This window comes from Astatotilapia calliptera, chromosome 18 (assembly GCF_900246225.1).
Source record: "Astatotilapia calliptera chromosome 18, fAstCal1.2, whole genome shotgun sequence".
NCBI classification, from domain to species: Eukaryota; Metazoa; Chordata; class Actinopteri; order Cichliformes; family Cichlidae; genus Astatotilapia; species Astatotilapia calliptera.
In genome coordinates, this window is record NC_039319.1 from 26,258,287 (window position 1) to 26,280,177 (window position 21,891).

Here is a 21,891-nt window from a genome sequence, read left to right on the forward strand (position 1 = left end):
CTTCTGATAATCAGTTGTCTGCTTGACGTTTATTCAGCTGTGTAAAAACTATAACTTTTATCTCAGCCAAACCGATTTACTCAGGAACAAATAAAATACTAAAAAAAAAAAGCCAACAATAACATTTTGAAGTTATCTAAGTGACTTATATATGTTTAACCTGAGTAGCGAAAGACAGCGGTGGGTTTGAAAACGATTTTCCGAGAGTTCACGGGTTCTAGTGAGCCTTGCCCCCGGCTAGCTATCGAGCTAGAGGGTAACAGACGTCTCCGAAAACGTCAGAGCGCTTTTGAAAATATGTGGTGTCTTGATAAACTGAGCAGATATTTGAGGTTTACACGGTTACATTCTCGCCTGAAAATATGTTAAAAGTTTATTTTGTGATCCAGAAAGAATAATAAGAGCAATATTAAAACTAACTAGCTGCCGCCATTGTTGGAAACTGAGCAGGGCTGCGCTATGAATTCTGAGACACAGCTTCTTCTTCTTCAGGGTTTAACCGTCATGTCATCCTTTAACGGCAGCTGGCATCCTTGTACATGCAGTGCTGCCATCTTCTGTTTCAGTCCGTTATTACACTCTTAAATACTACTACTTATTCCTGCGTCTTTTGTGATCTTACAAAGCTTCAAACGACGCGTTGACTATTAAATCAGTAGTCGACGATTTTGATAGTCGATGTAATCGTGACTGGTCGACTAATCGTGGCAGCCCTAATGTCTACTTAGTTACTTAATTGACAAAATCTGTTCAGCAGAATGCACACATATGGATACATATGTAGAGGCAGGTAGGTATAATAAAGTTAATTCCACAAAACAGGTATTCTCTGTTGTGCATACTGCCATATTTACATATATGTATTCTAATATAAGTAACCGCAAATAGTAAACTCAAGTAGTAAGCAATGGAAGATAAAAAAAATAGCTTCTTTTTCTTTCTTTTTAAAAAAAAAAATTGCATGAAAGCACAGTAACATCTTGGTTAAAAGTAAAGCTTTTGTGTATAATGCCACTGTTAGGAATGGGATTTGTGTTTGTTTGTAAATGTTATCCAAACATGGTACAATACAGACACTTTTTCCTAACATACTACATATCGCACTGCTTTTTCATTGTCGGCAGCTTAACTGGCAGTGCACTGTTGTTTTCTTACTCTTAACAGTCTGTCTGAATCCATCTTCTAGGTGTGAATTTCTGAGTTTGTTGACTTTGGCCTTTTTATATTCAGTAGTTTGCATGCACACAACAGCTTCTTCTGCTGCTGAGCCCAGCTACAGCGATGCCAACACTTCTAATAATTTAGCATGTTTGTCTTCTCTGATCAAAAACCTTTCACTCTCTGAGAATTCAACAGAAAGAATTCAACAAGGACATCCCTGATTTTTGGCACACAATACACTGGGCTTCAAAGCCTCAGTGCTAATCATAACACAGATTTACTTTAGAAGATATTCGGTCATACAGCATCAATAGAGAGCACATGCAAGAAGTGAATCAAAATTTGGCAGATGAGTGAAAAGCTCTGATTAGAATGAAATGACTGTGTAAACAGCATTGTTGACTAAACAAAGGGCTTCAGATTGGGATGACTACACAAAAGGCCACATCTTATTTTTTGCATATAGTGTTAATATTTCTGTATTATCATATTATCATTTATATTGATGAGCTTAAGAAAGTTCCTCAACTGACCCAACAAATTACCATGTGTAGCTTACCAACATAGCCAGTATGAGTGTCGTCTAATCTGATCTAATCTTAGAAAAATTATCTCGAGTCTTTTCTTTTCTTTTCTTTTTAAATTTTGCTGTAAATTTGCTGCTGTGCTTGGGATCATTGTCCTGTTGTATGACCCAATTTCCTAAGAGAGAAGAGTTCAATTTCCTAAGGCAGACAGACCTTCGTAATTTGTCTACACACATAGTTTGAGATGTTCGAAATTTGTTCACAAAGTATGAACAAATTCAAACATGACAATATGGATGAATCACTCGTTTGTGCAGGGAATGTTCATATGCACAGTTTATGTGCAGCTTTGTAAAGAAGAGGTCTATTGTTCCAGAAGTCTTTGTTCAGACACAATTTCCCTTCTGAACTTTTTAAGACAGAAAAGACTTCCTCCTCGTAACCTTTCCAAACAAGCCATACTTCAAACTTAAACACTCTTTATCTAATTGTACTGTCATGAAATTTACCATTTAACATCCAAACTGAGGCCTGTAGATTCTGAAACGTAGCTCTTGCAGTTTCACAGTTCTGATCTCCTTGGAAGACGGGCAGCTGTCCTGAATATTGCCCACTTGTGAATAATCTTTCCCACTGCAGAGTTTCTTCAAATTGTTTGGAAATGGCCTTTCCTGGAGCAATCTCTTCTCAGAGATCATTGTTGATGTATTTCCTTCTTGGCATTGTGTCAACACACACCTGAATCCCCCAGACCAGTAAACTGACAAAACCTCTGCTTTCACGGAGGTGCTCACACATGATCAGTTCATCAAGAGCATTTGATTTTCAGCACCTGGCTGCTACCTACCCTCTTAATTCTTATAGAAACATTTCAGACATTGCGTCGACATTTTGTTCATTTTTGTTAAATAAATACAAATATCACGTGTTGATCACTCGGAGTTATATCTGTCTAATTTTAAATCCTGCTGAGGATCAGATCAGCATTGTTTATTATCAGTGTTGGTCAAGTTACTTGAAAAAAGTAATCAGTAACTAATTACTGATTACTTCCCCAAAAAAGTAATCCTGTTACTTTACTGATTACTTATTTTCAAAAGTAATTAATTACTTAGTTACTTAGTTACTTTTTAAAAACACGATTTACAACCTGAAGAGGTGATAAAGCGATAGATCTTTCAGCCCAATTCTACTTTTTCTACATAATCCATCATACAAAATGTAATCAAATGGAAAAGTCTCTTTTTAAAACTTGTTTTATTAGTTTTAATCTTTTAACTTTATGCATCAAGCAAAAATGTAATTATATGCAACATTCTCTGAGTTGAATAAATTAGTTTAACATTTAAAGCTATTTTCTACACATTCCAGCACATAAAATAAAATATTTTTTGTGTTTACACTCACTCTTTCAAATAGATGCAAGTAAAACACAGCAGAAAATAAATAAAGTCAAAGACTCAGCGGTCCTGTTGCTCTATTTTCACCTGTAAAGCAGGGGTTGGGTAGGCGGAGGTTTACCCTGGTGCAGGTGTGCCGCGGTCAGTGGAAGAATCTGCGACTTTCTCTGTGAATTTCCCATTACATCATAGCGCACTCGGTGCTTGCTTGGAAGTTTAGGGGGGTTTTTTCGCTGCAAAAAGAAGTTTTCTTCCCACGCATGATGGACACTAATGTTTTTGTCACTTTTTATGGAATCAAACTCAAAGTAAGGTCAGTACTTCCACGCTTTAAACACTGCACGCTCATACTCTCTCCCACAATCGATATGTGATCCATTGTTGATCTTCACACAGCTGTTGTCACTAACGGCGCACTCGCTTACGTCACTGTCGTGAGACATTCTCGCAAAAAATCACGGTTTTAGTAACGCAGTAACGCAGCATTCCTACGGGAAAGTAACGGTAATCTAATTACCGTTTTTGCAATAGTAATCCCTTACTTTACTCGTTACTCGAAAAAAGTAATCAGATTACAGTAACTAGGTAATTAATTACTTTTGAAAATGAGTAATCAGTAAAGTAACGGGATTACTTTTTTGGGGAAGTAATCAGTAATTAGTTACTGATTACTTTTTTCAAGTAACTTGACCAACACTGGAGACTGAATGCAAATAACAGTACTCGTTGACTCTATAGATGCTTTAAATAGTATCCACTCAAATGTTACACTTTGGCTTCATAATTGTATCCTGAGATGTCCTGTGTTTGTTATATTTTAGTTTTAAGTTGATAAGTTAAAAAAAAAAGGCATAAGGGAAATTATTTGTGCTAAAGTTTTTTTTTCTTTTTACAAAGATGATTTACAGATGATGAAAGCAAAAAGTTGTTTCATGCGCCCTGCAGTTCCTTTTAGTTAGAAACCTAGCATTAAAATCACAGCTCACTGGCCAGATGATTTGTGTGAATAAGCGACAGCCGCCAGGGACGCAAAAGGAGACAGCGCTCCTTCTGCCGTCACAGGGGAAAATTAGCCATGGGATATTTAATTAAGTTGACAAAGGCTGTAAAGATATTCTTTCTGGACAAGAATATCTCTCGTTTCTTTCCCACCTGTCTAACTATATGCTGTTAAATATCAATACCATACTGGACCGTTGCCATTAATCTACAGCTCTATTTCCAACTGTCATGATGCTGAGCGAAAAGGAGAGAAGCAAATGTTCTTGTTTCACTGACTGCCTTCTTATATCAACATCATGTTGTCCTTTGTCAGAATCATCTATTATTTTTGAGGCTCGTTATAAAGCTTGTACTTATCAACAATTTGACAAAAGGCTGTAACATTTGGGCCGTCACATGGACTCAAAATATAAATATTAATTCCACTGCTTTGGGGATCGCTGTTTAGCATATGAAACAGTTCTCTGTTGGGGCAGTCAATTTGTCAGTCAGCTTCTTTCAAAAGCCACTCAGCCTTTGATTGCAATCATTCTACACTTACTCTTCATTTCCTCAATTTGCCTGTGATCTCTGGCATTTCATTTATTTAATCAGAGCCAAGACTGAAGCTATTAGCCACCTATTCTGCAGCGCTGACAAAGTGGGAGCAGAGTGAAACTACAAGTAAAGCTGAAAAAACGTCCAGGGACCTTAAAAATACACAAGACGAGACAGTAAAAAAGCAAAAATGTGTGTGTTCAAGTAAGCAATGTGGCAAAATATGACCTATAACCTTTCCAAATCAAAACTACACAAGCAACAGTTTGACTCTAATGTAAGCACAGTAGTATAAAACAGGTGTGAACGGGTGTGCCTAATAAAATGAACAAGTTTATCATATAACAAGCAGGTTTAAGGCATAAATAAATTATAAATATAAAGTAAATAGAGAGTACTTTGTTTGCAAAGGAAGACTTCAGAACAAAACCATGATAGCTTCTTGTGGCTTAAGTATAATGGGCGTTATTACACTCAAAAAGCAACACAAATACAGACAATGTTATTAAATGATATCAACTGCAAGGCATCAGCTCCAAATCCCAACCAGTCTGTGAGCGTATACAGGCTTCAGGCGTACATGTCTGGGTGTGCTTGTATGCAAGAACAAAGGAAGAGAGAAATGAGCAGCCACAGACCGTCAGAAGTGGGAATGAAACAGTGCAGGTGTAAGTGGACGGGGTTTTAGAGCTAAGTGGAAAAGTTTGGATTCCTGTGAGACTGTTTTTTTATCTCCTTTCAACAAGAGTCAAAATACCAAAGCAGCGATCCATGACTTGTTAGTAAAAGGAAAGATAGACAAGCATACCAAATCTGATGTGAAACCACTTCACAGCGAGAAGAAAAGAAAACACTCAAAAGTTTGATTTAGACGCTAAATCGTTAATCAAAATTGCATTGAAGATACAATATTGAAAATCTAATAGCACAAAGTACTAATGCTCTTTTTCTCTATATGCCATGTCTTTGTTAGTTTTCACTTGATCAGGCTTTGAAAATACTATACTAAGCACTGATAAAAGTAATTAAAAGTACAGGTGTGGCAGTTTGGCAGTTTTGTAAGTAACAAAATAATTAGAAATACCCCAAATTAAAAGCTAATGTTCAACTCTATTTTTAATATATAGCGTCCTGTTTGTTTAAAAGAAAATCAGCCACACAGTGTTTTCCATCATCTTGCAGACCACAACTGTTCAAATCGGCTAGCGACTGGTGCCATATTGAACAGCAGCATTGACGTCTGTCTGCTGCAATAAAAATGCAAAACTTGTTTTCCCTTCTTTTTTTTCTTTTTTTTTCTTTTTGGCCTGTCCCGTTTGGCTCTTTTGCCATCAGAATTGTTGTCTAAAGGCAAAGAAAGATGCCCAACGGATTTACTTTACCAAATTGACCATCCCAGCCTTGCCATAATGGTCCATTTGATTCACCTTTTATTGTTTATTTTATTTTCACTTACTGAATATGGGACGGACTTGACTGGGGGAAAGAAGGGGAGAAAGAAAGAGGGAAAGAGAAACAGCTGAGAAGAGGGACGGGGGAGAAGGGCAAAAGACAAAAACCAACAGAACGGGCAGAGAAAAAAAAATGCATATATCAATCACCTGGATCACCTGCTGAGAAAGAAAAAAGAAAACAAGCAGAAGAGAACAAGAGTAATAGAATAAACAACATCACAATGATATATGGGAATATGACAGTAAATACTAAATGTTAAACATTATTGTGCAGCACATAAGATCAACAGAACAGTGTGCTTTGAGGTAGGAGCCAAAAAAAGGGTGTAGTTTGTGGGTGTGATCACCCGTGTGTACACCTGTGAGCATGGACGCATTTGTTTTTTGTTTTTTAAAAGGTTCCTTCATGTAATGATCTGCTAGAGGGTGTGGGGGGGCCACAGCCCCGTCCTCCAGGGCATGAAGCAGGTATGGAGGAGATCAAAACTCCAGACATCCAGAGGCCCCCAGAACACAAGAGACCAAGGAAGACCAACAGAGGGGCAGCCGCGCTACTGTCCCAGAAAGAGCTGAGGAGAGTCCCAGATGACGCGCCCGTGAGCTCCGCCGGCAGCCAGCCGTGCCTGAGTGACCGAGCCCCAGGCCGAGAGGCCGGGGGCACCCCACCTCCGAAGTGGCCGGAGCAAGCCCCAGGCTCCAGGCCCCGATAAGCGGCCGCCAAGGAGTGAGCCGGTGTGTACCTGGACGCCCATCCCCGGACACAAAGAACCACCAACGCACCGATGTCTGAGGGAGTCCGCCACTGGCAGGGGAAGTGGTGGTAGGGGGAGATAGGCCTCCATACCTTGGAGGGCCTAAGATGTCCTCAGAGAGGTGGCGCCTGACACCCAACCTGACATATAGACACAGACATACAGGCACACACAGACACAAACATCCATTCCCACCCTCATGCTCTCATATACACTTACTCCACACTCAACCAACGTGGAGACAGACATAAAGAGACGCTGTACACACGATCACACTCCCCAAGCGTACTCTAAGCCCCGGGTCTAGGTACCCTTGCCCCTGGAGGGGGGGAACTGCCCCCAGACCCAGGTGGTGTTACCCTTTTCCCTGCGGTGGGGGGAGGCAGACCGCCCCGACTCCGCAGCAGCAGGGAGGCCCCACACTCCAGACCGCAGTCGGACGGCCAACTCCTCCTCCTAGCCCCCCCGCTCCAGCAGGTCGCAGAGAATGGGGGTGAGAGAAGACTCCAAACCTCCCTCCACCCGCTCATTGTAGTGTTGATGCATGTGTGTTCTAAGGTGCATTTAAAACCCAGGAGGGCATGGAGCTACCTGCCAGAGAGCAGCAGGTAAGCGCATGGTCCCTCCTGCTGGCCCTCAATGTCTACGTGTATTTAACATTGAGAGGTGGGCAACGACGCCAGGGGTGGGGTGTACACCCTGATGGTACTTTGGATTCCGTGTATCGTGCCCACCCCCAAGATCCTATATGTATGTGTAATGAGAGTGTGAGTAATGTGAATGTCTAAGTTGTGGGATAAAATTGAGGCAGAGGCAGCCAGAAGGGGACAGAGGGGGGGGGGGGGGGGGGTAGCCTCCTCTGCACCCTGGTGACATACCCCTACTCCAAGGTCCTGCATGTGTGGGTGGTTGTGGTGGAGCGGGAAGAGGGAGGCAGCTGGAGATGGGGAGGGAAGGAAGGGAGGGGCAAGTGACCCCTCCCTGGGGCCAGCTCGTTTGTTTTCCAGCTTGTTTTCCCTTCTTAAAACTATCGACCCATTGTTTCACGAATTACAAAGCCTTTCTTTCAGGGAAATTGTGTTTTCGATGAAGACGGTCCAAACAGGCTTGTGTGAACACAGTTCCCCTTTGCACATTTGCAGCCGTCTCGTGGGGGTAAAGGTAACGAGACTGTCAGTCACTGGCTTGGCTTGATTAGATGTATAAGCACACCTGTCTGGTGAAAGCATACTGTACTTCTATACTGATGTGTATATATGAATACAAATGGCATATGAGCGGCGGCCCAGGGAGTCCACGAGACTGTGAGTTGACAGCCTGCCTGAATAATGCTAATCATGCTTCGCCATATTGTTTAAACCCTCACAGCATACATAAACATGTTCAGGCCGTACACCAAGAATAAAACACTGAGAATCAGCAGCAATGAAATTCATAGTAAAATAATATAGCTGCAAATCTGGAGTGAGGGTTAAAGGATATTAGAGTGATCAGATGTCACAATGGCGACGATGACTGATCACTGGGGTCAGGAAGTTTTGAATGTTTACATCATCTTTTTCTTTTCACTAGTGTGTGTATGTGTGTAAAAACAAAAAAACAAAAAAAAAATCCCAACACTGCTGGAGTCTTTCTTAAAAGAGGCTCCCTGCCAGAGTGCGTCTCCGCCGCCATGAAACTGAGTGACAGCAGCAGACATGTGGCCATTGGGTAGCAAAACAAATCTCGACAGTTTGGGTTTGGGGAGCGCGAAGATGCTTGTCAAGTGCGTGCATGTCCGTGCGGGAGGATGCATTATACTTGCTAGATTCAACCCGATACTTTGATATTTTAACAAACAAAAAACTTCAGTTTATTCAAACTTGATTCTTCTTTGTATTTCATTTATTTATTTTTATAATTTTCAGTTAATGTCTCACCAATGAACTTTCTGAAATCTGAGAAATATGCAAGATTTCTATCAAAGACTTTCATCAGGTCATAAAGATGTAGTCGTAAATGTAGTCAACACTTTCATTTATCTTTGCACAGAAATTACTAATTAACTCAAAGTTATCTGTCAGTTTTAGTAGTGTTTACATATTACAATTTGACATTTTTGGGACATGTGCTGATTGACCTTTTGCAGAAACTCAGACTATCCCCAGGATACAAACCAAGGCAGTCCAAAGAAAAAACAGAATATGCCTCCCAGAACTTCTTATGCTCACTTATAAGAATGATGCACTTGGTTTATTATTAAGCAGACAACTGTGCAGCTCCCAGCAAAGGGACTCTCTGCTACATAAGTTCAGTTAAACTTATCTCAGGGACTGCTGGCTATAATTATATTAACAAAGAGGCCTAAGAATAGTACTGACCTTCTAATTTAACTCTACGTAAAGACACTGGTAAGTTAATTTTCCCAAAATGTCAATCAATTGCTTTAACTTGCTGAGTGTAATGTTATTACAGATGGGAATGTAGGCTTATGTTACAAAAATGAAACCCAGAAGTAGATGTATTGACTATACAGTGAGCATTTTATCCCCCAGAATCCTCCTCTTCCAACAGCAAAAGGAGGGAAAATGTCCGACCACAATGTCTCATCACAGGAAATCGCCGGCTTATTAAGGTCTTTCTTTTCCACGTCTTTTCTCCCATTGTCTCCAGGTAAGCGGGATCAATGCGTCGATGAGCAGGAAACGTGAGCAGCGCGTGCTATTCATGGTGGTGATTATGGTGATGTGCTACCTAATATGCTGGCTGCCTTATGGCATCATGGCCCTACTGGCCACCTTCGGCCCACCGGGCCTGGTCACACCGGAGGCGAGCATCATCCCCTCAGTCCTTGCCAAAACGAGCACGGTCATCAACCCAGTCATCTACGTCTTCATGAATAAACAGGTAAGAGGAGGGAGGGCTGAGGCTGGGGTCAGTACCTTTTTCTATTTCGCTGTCAAAAAGTGGCAGCCGGAGGTCTTCCTGCCCACTGAGGCGAATGATTATTTCAAGGTGGATTAAAATAATAGAAATTACTCCTTGTTTTCTATTCCTGTCAGGTGAGTCAGTGGCTTCTTGACACTGAATAAACTAAATTATGTACTTGTGTGTGCATGGTGAATAAGAAGGTCTTTGAATCTACCTTTTTTTCTAACATATTTGACGAACTCTGCCAACTCGGCTTGTTCGTCTAAATAAATAACGTCTAAATAAATAATAGACATTGTGATGAGCTAATGAAAACCGAGTGCTTACATGTCTGTTTGTCACGTCAGAGGGGGGTATTTGCAGTGTCGTGCAAGTACCCGTTTTATCAGGTGTTCGTCATTAAAATTGTAAAAGATCTCATTTAATCTTGGCCCACGCTCACGTGAGGCAATATGATGAGACCCTTTGGGTGTTAACTGGGAGCAATTATTTGGAGCTTGCTGTCTTGGTCTTATTTGCTTTTATACTTTAATTACTGTTAAGTTGCCCGTGAGAAGAATTAATAAAGCTCACCTCAGGAGCCTACAGTGTGTCATATGACCCTCATAGCTCATTTCCTTTTACTGTGTTTTCTATTTGTGCTGCGCTAAAGTTCCAATCGGCTGTAACCTCTTCTATCCCGGCTTACTTTTTGCAAAGCAAGAAGTACATAATGCATGGAGACTACCCAACAAAATAACATTTTTAAACAGTCAATACCTGAGCTGGTCTGCTTCAGTGTGATTGTTCTGGTGTGATTTTGTCAACTTTTTGATGCAATATGAAAAATTTTGTTTTGACCAAAACAATAAATAAACTGTCAGCGATCAGTGGTGTGTGAAATTATAGAAAATCACTTAGTTCTAATGGCATCACTCCAAAGAACAAAAGAAAATTGGGAAATATATTCTAACCTAAATGTGTTTGTTTTTATTTTATTTTGTTTTATTTAGGATCCGATTACTGAGAGTAGAAAAACTGGCTGAGAAGCATTCAGGACCGTTACAGTTGTGGTCACATACAGTACATTTGTCAAATTTAAGTGGAAGCAGGAGAGCAAAACTCATAACTATTCATCTGTCAGGAACTGACAGGAATACAGAAACTTTGCCGGCGTCAGCGTGGGCTCTGCTCGTACTTTTTGACTGGAGGGCCAAAGACATAGGGGGAAAGGATGAAAGACAGAAGACACTGAGGACTGAGAAGAGAACCAAAGATCAGAAATGTTTGTTTTCCGTGTGTCAGTGGCCCAACATTCAGAGAATCTCTTCTGATTATAAACTAGCTGTACATATTCAATGATTAAATACTATGGCACACAAAGAAGTTTACATCCAAATAAATAATCAAAGTAAACCTTAAAAGTAGTTTCACATTTGTCATGCAGCTGTTGTTGTTTTGTGTTATTTAATTAAACCCACAGACCAACAGTAAATGCTTATGTTATTGTTGAGTGATGCAGTACTACTTTTTTATCGAGCAGTGTCATCCCGGGCATGACCGAGCTCAGAGCCCAGTGCAATAGTTGAACTGGATCTTAGATTCTTCTTCCTTAAGTGAAACTTTTTGACCAGTAGGAACCAATACTGACACAGTTTACCCCGACGAATGTGACTGGTGGGGATGTTTTTGTCAGCTGATCATTTCTGGGTGCTTGGCTTGGCCTTGTTTGCTGGTGTGTTCTATTGTTTGTGCTAAAATCACACTCAAGTTTTAAATGTTTAATTCATTGGTTGTATAAATGGTTGAGGCATAGAGCTATAGAGACATTCCAAAGCATCGCGATGGCTCACTTGTTCATAGTGTTGGTTAATCTAAATAACAATTTAGTTTTACCTCATTTTAATAAATTGGACACTGACAGATTGATTTGTGTTGCTCTTGGTAGATTACATGAGTCAATACTGAAATTAGCTGATTCTGACAGAGCTGTTTTAATGTGTACATTAATGGCAGGGTTAGTTCCATAAATAGTTGGACTATTTATGAAAACTTTTTGTAGTTTTGCCTCTGCATACCAGTACAGGGGGTTTTAAATCAAATAATTAATTACTAGCTATATTTTTAAAAGACTAACATTTTTGTAGTTTTAGAGTTAAACCTGGCAGTCTTCTTACCAAAGAACATTTGGATTGTTTGACAATCCACTGTGGTGGTGTACAGAGGCAAACTACAACAAACTACCAGCTATGGAACAATACTTTCCACAATCACTGGTGCATTTTTGCATTTGTGGTCTCTCCCTAATTTCCCCCGTTAGGTGAGCGGTCATGTCAAAGTAACATCCACACGAATAGATACGCCAGAATGCCTCGTATTTTTATTCACCTCACATTAGTTATATTTTTACTGTGCTCCCAAAGTTAACTCTAAATTTCAAGTTTACTTTATTCTCCACCTTCCTTATCAGGGTTCTCTCTCAACTCAAGCTCTCTGTGCAAACAATACATTTAAACTCAAGATTTAAGATGTTTTGTTCGTTTCTGAAACATAGTTCATCATCGTGAGCATAAATAGGAGAAGATAAGCGAGACTGTCTCACTGAAGCAGACTGATAAAACTTATTTTTCTTTCTAATCTTTATCATCTCATTCTGGTCTATTAAGTAAAGCTCAATGAAAAGCATTATGCTATGTAAGGCTTTAGCCCTCTCAGGATATCTATGTGCAGTAGATCCTGAGATGTACTATACAAAGAATTATATGCAGTGCAGTATATTGGAGAGCCTTTCAAAGTGCAATACTTTTTCTCAGGCTTAAACTTTCCTTACTGGAAAGTTACTGTGTTACTGCCAAGACTTATTTTACTGTGGAGTTGGAAATCTACTGAAAAAGCATACAAACTCAATATGCTGCTGTCATCTGGAGATACTGCATGCTTCTCCTTACATGTTACATCAGATGCTGAGGCCACCGCCACAGCTAACTGACCTTACAGGGACATTTTAGCCGACACGTCATCAACTTCAACTTCCCCTGGGAGGGAGCCAGTGGGAGAGAATGAAACCAAATGTCCTGTATGTCATTTTCAGTCTTCAATTCCTCCCAGCCCATTACTATGGAAACTGTGAGTTGAGGCGAGTTGAAGACTAAAAATGCTGTACAGATACAAGGATCAGCTGGTTTGTCCCGTCAACGATCAGCTCTGCTCACAGCCGAGACCCCCGGGGTGGTTTAAAAAACAGGGATTATGGGTAAGTTTAATCATCTGTTTATTTTTTAATCACTACTTGAAAATAAACTTGTGAATACTCGTGAATACACTGCTTTATATATAGACCAATCCAAAAATATCTGTATATTGTCACAATTGTCACGTTTTCAAAACTAAAACCTGAGTATGATTTTATTTGACTGACATAAAAATAAAAACTAGGCATTTTTAAAAAGTGAACTAATGACACCAGACTGTGTACTTGGAAAAATATACTAAAACAAAATAAAGATATACAGGAACTGTCACTTGTGTAGCATCTTGTACATGTTACAGCGCTTTAATGCAAAGAGAAAATACATACATTTTCAATGTTAAACATGAAAAACTGAAAAGATGGTGACTGAAACAACTAATAGATCATTGCAGTCTTTGAAGTCCTTACCTCATCTCTTAATCCAACAATAAGTTGTGTAAAGACCTAACCTTGTCATTGTAGACAGGGATTGCATGCATCCATCCATCCATTCGCTTCCGCTTATCCTTTTCAGGGTCACGGGGGGCGCTGGAGCCTATCCCAGCTGTCTGAGGGCGAGAGGCAGGGTACACCCTGGCCAGGTCGGCAGTCTGTCGCAGGGCTAATCATAGACACAAACAACCATTCGCACTCATAATCACTCACTATGGGAAATTTAGAGTTTCCAATTAACCTAACCCCACTAACAGCATGTCTTTGGACTGTGGGAGGAAGCCAGAGAACCCAGATAGAACCCACACAAACACAGGGAGAACATGCATGTATGTTAGGGTAAATTATATGTGTAATGGTGTTATTGCCTCAGTCCAGCCCCATAAGTACCAAGTCACACTTCTTGATGTTAATTTTAAAACAATCAAGAAAGACAACAAGGACCAACTAGGCTCAAAATTCAAAACAACTGTAGAGGTTTGTTTCCTGGTTATGAATATTTTGCTGATCTCCTGGGAAGAATTCATTCAGTGACGCTCTACACAAACTCTACACAAACTGATTTCCTGCAAAATTGAATTTGCAGGAAATCTAAAATGTTCCTACCTTTTCACCTCAGAGTGAGGATATGACTGATTTACAATATAAACCAAGATCAGCCTCTGCTGAATTGGTGATGTGCCAAAAATGTTTTCCCAAATATCATTCTATTCACAAGTTCTTATGTGAATGAATCATTGTTTTTCCAGCTCCAACCCTCTGATTTTTTAATACAATCTATGGTCTGCATTGTAATTCATAGCACTGGGGAGTTTCCTGGATTAAGTCAAGCAAATGTCAAATGAAGCAGAAGGTATCTGCTGATGGCTATCGAAGAAGCTTCCTGACATTCACTCACCTCATACAAGTCCCTTAAACTACAAGACTGTCTTCTGTAATGTAGAAGAATGACTGACTGCAGTTTAACTCTTCTGAAACTGTGGAGAGAGCACTGCAAATGTTTTGATGTATGTCATACAGAGAATTCAGTTAAAATCTATCTATTTGGGTCTATCCATTTTCCATCTAATCCTCCAATAAGAATGTCATTCAATACAAATGCCACATATTTTTGGAATGTGCTGGACCTTTACAAACACAGACAATAAAGATCTGTCCTTTAGGAAAAAACTACTCTCATGTACAGTCACAGCAAAACTGAATAACATTAAACCCAAGACAAAGTCTGATGTTTTTAAGAGAAAGTTGAGCTCCTCTTTCCATATAATATCCGCTCAGTTCACAGGGTTCATCATCATCCACACCTGCTCTAACCAGTCTGAGATGACTCTTCATAAATTCTCTGCAGCCCTTTCTCTCTGAAATATTCTGTCAGTGCATCTTGTTCCTTCAATCTCCCTGTCATGCTTTATCTAGTTATCTGTCATTATCTTCACCTTTCTCCTGACCTCAACCTTGATGCCTCTGTGCCCTAATTGACTTCATACTTTAGCATTTGTTTGTTGTCTCCATCTTTCTCTCTCCCGTCCTTCTAGCCCTCATCAGTGTGGTGTTTGGACAGCTGAGGGAAGTGGGGAGTGTGCATCAACATTACAGAGAGGTGCTGATCATCTTGTTTCTTTACATCTCCTTGCTAGCTTTCACTCTCCGATGACCTAAAGGTTACTGAAATACTGACAATAGGGAGAAAAAACATGTTGCTTATAGACGCAGTGCGTGAAAGATCTTTTTGGTTATGTCCTGGGGCATTTTGCTCTTCTTCTCCTCAGCATCTGTTCATGCCCAGCAAGGTTTTGAGACATAGTGTGCGTGAGAAGTTCAATGACGAGTCAAATGATTACAGGCTCTCATGAGATGAGGTCACAGTGTGGTAAAAAAGTTTGAGATATGTTTTTAAGTCGAAGAATAAAAAGTCTTAAAAGACAACACTTCGCAACTTTGCCAACCTGTAAGGGGCTTTAAATCAGGAGATTGTTGATTAAACTGAAGCAGGTGGAGTACACAAACTACTTATTTAATGTTGTATTTAAGGAAGAGCGAGGGCCTACGGTGCCCGCTAGAGATGTACAAACTCCAAAACAGAACGGAAGTGCTCCAGGACGCTAGGGGCAGTGTTGAGCTCAATTTGCAAAATAAACGGCAAGTTTGTTGCAAACATGGAGTTGGATACCGGCGGAAAACACCTGCAAGGATAGAACAACCACGCTTTATAAGAAAGGTAATGTGCAAACTGTTGTTTGTTTGATTTTTTTAAAATTGCTATGAATGCTTAGTTTATGGTGGAGTCAAATCCTACGTTAGCTAACAGTCAGTGTGGTTGGCTTAGAGAGAAGCCCAACACTGCCCCTAGCATCCTGGAACACTTCCGTTATGTTTTGGAGTTTGTACATATTTTGGAGTTTGTACGTGCTTTGTCTCTAGGGGCCACCATAAGGGCCCCAGTGCAGACTCGTAACTTAAAACAACCTTTCACTAGAGGTAAATCATAACACATCAAAGAATGCAATTATAGTAAGGCTCGCAGGGATATAAGGGATACCAGAACTATTAAATGAAAGAGTCGCGTCATCTCCATTCACTTCATTAGACCATTTTTTACAGGAATGGTGGAGCCTCACAATAGTTGTCAAAGTTAGCAAAATGTACTAGATGTGCCATAGAGATATAGAAGAACACACATTCCAACTGCCCACTAAGCGCTTGCTGGAACTATTTGAAGGCTACATTAGTGATGTAGGAGGACAGGGACAGGTGCTGCTAGGGCAAGACAGACGTCTCTCACGAGTCCTTTAGTGCTGCAGGCAGGCAAAGTGTTCAAATAGGCACAACTTCAGTTTTTTTATTTCTATATGATGAACCCTGCATTATTAAGTGATAAGAACAAGTAATCTGATGCCCTGTAATCATTATGACGCTATAATTTGAGATACAATAAATAAAATACATTTTTGTACAAAGTATCGGTATCGGATCAGTATCGTCGATACCACCCTGAATATTACTTGGTATCGGATCGGAAAGGAAATCAGTGGTATCGCACATCACTAGGCTACATGACCCTGAATTCTGAACTCCCACTGAATAGGATGACGTAACCAAAGGCCACAGCGAGACAAGAACTATAAACGCACACCCAGTAATCAGGGAGATTAGACAAACCAGGAAAACCCACTGGGGGAAATCAAGACTGGGAAAATTAAAACTGAACACTAAACACACAGGACAAGGATTAGCAAAATAAAACAGGAAACACTAAAGCGGAGACAAGGACTCAAATATATGAACTTGACACAGAAAGACAATCATGGAGACTAGCACAAAGACGAGCCTGAGGGAAAAGGAAGGAAATACAAAGCGGAACTTATAAACCTATGTTCATCAATAACTAACCAAAAGATAAAAGACAAAAATAATAAAACAGGAAACTAGTAACAGGGGTCAGAATATTAATAAAATATAACAATAAAAATCACAAACACATGGAAACACAAAACACTATAAACCAAATTTAGGAATAGAATCTGGTCTCCAAACCAAAAGAAACCCACAAAATGTCAAAACTGTGATATTTAAGTAAAACAGCCGTCTACGTGCTGCAGTTAGAGATGTTTCTCCAAACTAAAGTAGACATTTGGTTGGAAATAGTGGTGAAAATCATTGAGTAACACACAGTATAATGCTATCATGATAGTTCCACAAAGTAACAATATTAAAAAATACTGTCAGACTAGATATTCACATGTAGTGGTAGCCTATTAATATAACAGTGCCTCATCCAACGTAGGCTTCAGTCACACTAGAGTATAAATAGGATGGCAATTTCCATCTGGTGAAGAAAAGCCATTAGTTGGTGAGTCATTCAGTTTTTTGCTGTCTGGGGTAGATTGCAAGTAGTCACGGCAACCAACGAGCATGCAGCACCCTCAGCCCGGGTGACCACTTTTGTCACAATGCGATTGGTGGAAAGCAACTTGTCTCTGTCCAATCTCAATCTCAGTCAGATTGGTGAAGGTTTACAGACGGAGTACATTCACCATCTAGTTTATAAATACAGACAGACTGTCAACATGTTCTAATCAGAGTCAGTCTGTGCTGATTGGTGCAAACGATCTGCTCCATCAAATACTGAACCACACAAACCTGAGCTGCAAATGTCTGACAGTATATAATGTTTTGTTTTCTTCTGCACATCACACATGTCAGCTGCTACAAAATGAAGCTTTCAGGGTTGCATGAAATAATAGTTTTTAATACAGCAACTCTGGATAAATCCACTCCTTCATTCTTTGCTCAGTTGTAAGAACCACACACACTCCTCAGTAAATCTTAAGAGAAAAGTTCACCCTTGTATCATAAACATATTGATTCTTCTTCAGCATCCTTCAGAATCTTTATCTAAACTGCCATGCTCTTGTCAGAGAGAAACACAGCATTAAACCTGCACTTTCACTGTGTTATTTTGTTAGTGCGTTACTGGCATTCTCATTTTTGAGCTGCAAATTTGCAATGCTCTTAAAAGAATGCAGGTTATTAATGAAATTAACTACTTTCTATTTGCTATTAAATCATTCAGCTGTGGACCAGTCTATGGCTGAGGGTATCATGCTTGATGTGTGAATTCTGCACACAGGTGGCGAGTCCAGCTCTAAGGTACGGATTTGCAGATTTGAGATTAATCACAGTTAATTGTGATGTTATTGCAAACTGGTGGCATGTAAGTGCCGACTTTCGGTAGCACAGCAGTCTTCCCCAACTCTTTTCTCTAGTGTGACTGCAGCATAACTTTACACAGCACCTCTGTTGACAGGCCGGCACTCAGCAGCTGAATACATCGACATGAGTGAATGTTAACATCACTGAAGAGAGGTCAGCTCCAGTTTCAACATTGAGGTTTTTAACAGTTATCATGCACGTTAACATGGCCACCATTTAACTAAAACTAGAGCAATAGAAATTATTGTGACATATTTCAGAGTGACTCTTCTCCCAACGCTGCCCCACTACAACCAGTCTCGGGGTTCCAACACCTGCTGAATCTCACTTTAACCCGTGACTGTGAGTGGAGACAGTCACTCATCTACATCTACAATGTAAGCAACAGGAAACAGATATTTCTTTTACATTTACTTTGTTTTCCTCTGCTTGTATTCTGCAAAACAGATGTTCAAGTTGTGTCCATTCATTCAGAATTAGAATTTAATTTGAAATAAAGTTTCTATTCTCTTATATTAATATTATTCTATTATCCACACAAAATAGCTACTTTTTAATTTTATATGAGTGGTTTTATATATACCACACACACACCTACATATATACAGTCTAGTTTGGACACACCACTGCACATTTAATGGTTTTTCTTTATTTTTACTACTTTCTACATTGTAGATACAAATTGAAGGCATCAAATAGATGAAGCAAGATATGTGGAATTATGTAGCAAAGAAAAAAATGATAAAAAACTCTAAATATGTCTTATATTTTAGATTCCTCAAAGTAGCCACCCTTTGCTTTGTTGACAAACCCTTGGCCTTCTATCAATGGGCTTCATGACGTGGTCACCTGAGATGGTTTTCACTTCACAGGTGTGCCTTATCAGGGTTCATTTGTGGAATTTCTTGCCTTCTTAATGGGGTTGAGACCATCAGTTGTGTTGTGCAGAAGTCAGTTTGGTACACAGCTGACAGCACTATTTGACAACTGTTAGAATTCATATTATGGCAAGAACCGACCAGCTAAGTCCAGAGAAACGACAGTACATCATTACTTTAAGAACTGAAGGTCAGTCAGTCAATAGTAATGTGCAGTTGCAAAACCCATCAAGCACTACGACGAAACTGGCTCACAGTCACCTGACCTAAACCCAATCAAGATGGTTTGGGATGAGCTGGCAAAAGGGCCAACAAGTGCTCAGCATCTCTGGGAACTCCTTCAAGACTGTTGGAAAACCGTCTCAAGTGACAACCTCATGAAGGTCATCGAGAGAATGCCAAGAGTGTGCAACGCAGTAATCAAAACAAAGGGTGGCCATTTTGAAGAATCTAAAATATAAAACATATTTGGATTTATTTCACACTTTTTTGTTTACGACATATGTGTTCATTCATAATTTTGATGCCCTCAGTGAGAATCTACAATGTAAAAATAGTCATGAAAGTAAAGGAAAACGATTAAATGAGAAGGTGTGTCCAAGCTTTGATTGGCAGTTGTGTCTGTGTATGATTGAGTTACACTATTGTGGCAGTTCATCTTAGCCGCCCTTGAGTAAGCTTTCGCTCATTCTTTCACCGTTTCCCCTGTGTCTGAATTTCTTCTTCTTTTCTGTAAAATAGTTGTAAACATTGATTCACTGTCCTCTCATTTGAAAAAGCAAATATATAAGGAGACATAAAGTAATCAGATTAGTGAGGGGAATCTTTTTAGAGCATCCATATAAGAATGACTGTCTCACAAGAGAGTCACATGATATTGATATATTATCCACCCTTATTTGAAAGTACCAACAACCAAAGGGCAGAATATTTAAAATCAATTTCAAAACAAATAAATAAACAGACTGTGGTACCTGCGCTAATTGTACTGGAGAAGTGCAGAATTCCCATTGTGGTTTATTTTTTCTTCATTTTAAGCAGCAATAGAGGTTTAGTGGAATAAGCCATTGCGTTTTGGCTCCACAAATAACACTTAACAGAAGCCATTTTTTGGTCTCTAATGATCAGTGGTTAAAAAATGGTCAAGATACAATCTGTGATATTCTGTACACATGCTTTCAATTACACAAACACATGTCTGGGTCACATAACATGCTACTGTCGTGAATCTAATTCAATCAATAAATGACTTTTGAACTAATTATCTGTGTACACTCGACCTTTTTGTCTCTTTCCAAATGCCACATGTGCGATTTCACTGCTGTGATGCCTTAAATCTAAGCACATGCTGCGAAAAAGTTTCACTGTATTTTGCACCCATGAGAAAATGTAGTAGACTATAAGTATACATGAAACTCAGAAAGTATACTAAGTATACTACGTTTACTCAAGAGTGGCATCTTCAGAGTCCACATTAACACGAACTCAGGAGGAGGACTAAATTGGAGTTTAATGCCAGCCGTTGTGTTGAGAATATGTTACAGACATGGATAGAAATGCATAGAATTGAAAATAAACCTGTATACCTTGAATCCATTGTTACATTTTTAACTTGCTGCTGAGGCCTTTAATTATTCAGAATCTTTCTATCCATCTATGTGCAAGAAATACCCAGGTTTATGCTGGATAACACTTTATTTTTCTTTCTTTCTTTTTTTGTTAAGAGATTGATATAAAACAGCTAAATCTGCATGAAATCACAATCTCGAGACTTCCAGTTCTGTTTCTTGGATTTAAAAATGTATCCAGAGGTCCACTGACTATTTATTATACCCTGACAGAAGGTGTATACATTTCAATGCTTTCCCTCTTTACCTTGGAGACAGCCTGTCCTTTCTTTTCACAAACTGTGATGTATTCTGACTCTTGGTGCTTGTGAGAATACAGTATTTGTGGAAGTGTAGACCAGTAATGGTTCAGAAAGATAATGTTATCAGTTAAAAGAGTTCTGTTTACTTTAAGGCAGTTTGCTGTTTGTTAGTTTAAAGCTAGTCTTACAGAATTCGGTCCAAAGGTACTTAACCTAACTTTATCTTTATTCATTTTTGTATTCATCTTGCAGATAATACAATTTACTGCATGATGTTACTGTTGATGAAGAGGCCATGATCAACTATAAGATTAAAATGCTTTTATCCATTTAAGTTATAGCTGATTTATTTCCTGCTTATTTGATTGGATCCACCAAGTGATGTTTAGAGACCAGCTGATTTAACAAAAGCTTTATGTCTTTATTTTGATTACAGAGAAATGCAGTTATGATTGCTTTTATATTGTAAAGCTCTTCTGCAACTTCAATCATGCATCCAGCTTTTTGCACAGTGCGTGTCTTTCATTGCCCATTAAGCTAATATGCTGAGAAGCACTGGAATGTACTGGTGATAATTCCGAAGCGTGAGCTCAGGTGAAGCCCTGCAATCATCCCATTTACCTGTGAAGAGCAGTGACACTATAGTGCAGAACCTAACAGTGCAAAATCCATGATTATGTTAAACAGTACTTTTGTTATTATTTCCCACTCTGAGTAGTTACTGGGAAATGAATGAAGAACTGAGAGGTCCTTCAAAATGTCCTAATCAAGGACTATCTGTTAATTAATTAGACTGAACAACACTCTGCAAAAATATTTCACTGTTTCAATGTTTTATGTATCTGTGGAATCTTAGGATTATCACATTTTTCAATAACTTATAAGTTTTTACATCCCATGTTACAACCTTTAAAGTGACTTTACTATATAAGTGATTTAGAGTTCAAAATAAACCTTATTTATCTCATATTAGGCCTTGGTGCAGTCCTACAATTCATCCACAGTCTGAATCAAGCTGTTTTAGTT

General features: G+C 39.3%; 1 protein-coding gene across 3 annotated transcripts in view; it reads left to right on the top strand.

The window, feature by feature from the left end:
* Positions 1 to 21,891, top strand: part of LOC113009971 (vertebrate ancient opsin-like) — a 79,086-nt gene that overhangs the window by 50,230 nt on the left and 6,965 nt on the right. Inside the window, exons 1-3 of one of the 3 annotated variants that reach the window (XR_003270270.1) lie at positions 12,855 to 12,975; positions 14,940 to 15,004; positions 17,978 to 18,494. Coding sequence is in view for 1 of the 3 variants with exons in the window: in XM_026148692.1 (XP_026004477.1) it covers positions 9,486 to 9,719 (234 nt within the window). In the remaining 2 variants the exon portion in view is untranslated. Of the gene's footprint in view, positions 1 to 9,485; positions 9,720 to 12,854; positions 12,976 to 13,687; positions 15,005 to 17,977; positions 18,495 to 21,891 lie in introns of those variants that run through there. The other 2 variants (XR_003270271.1, XM_026148692.1) reach the window with 2 other exon arrangements.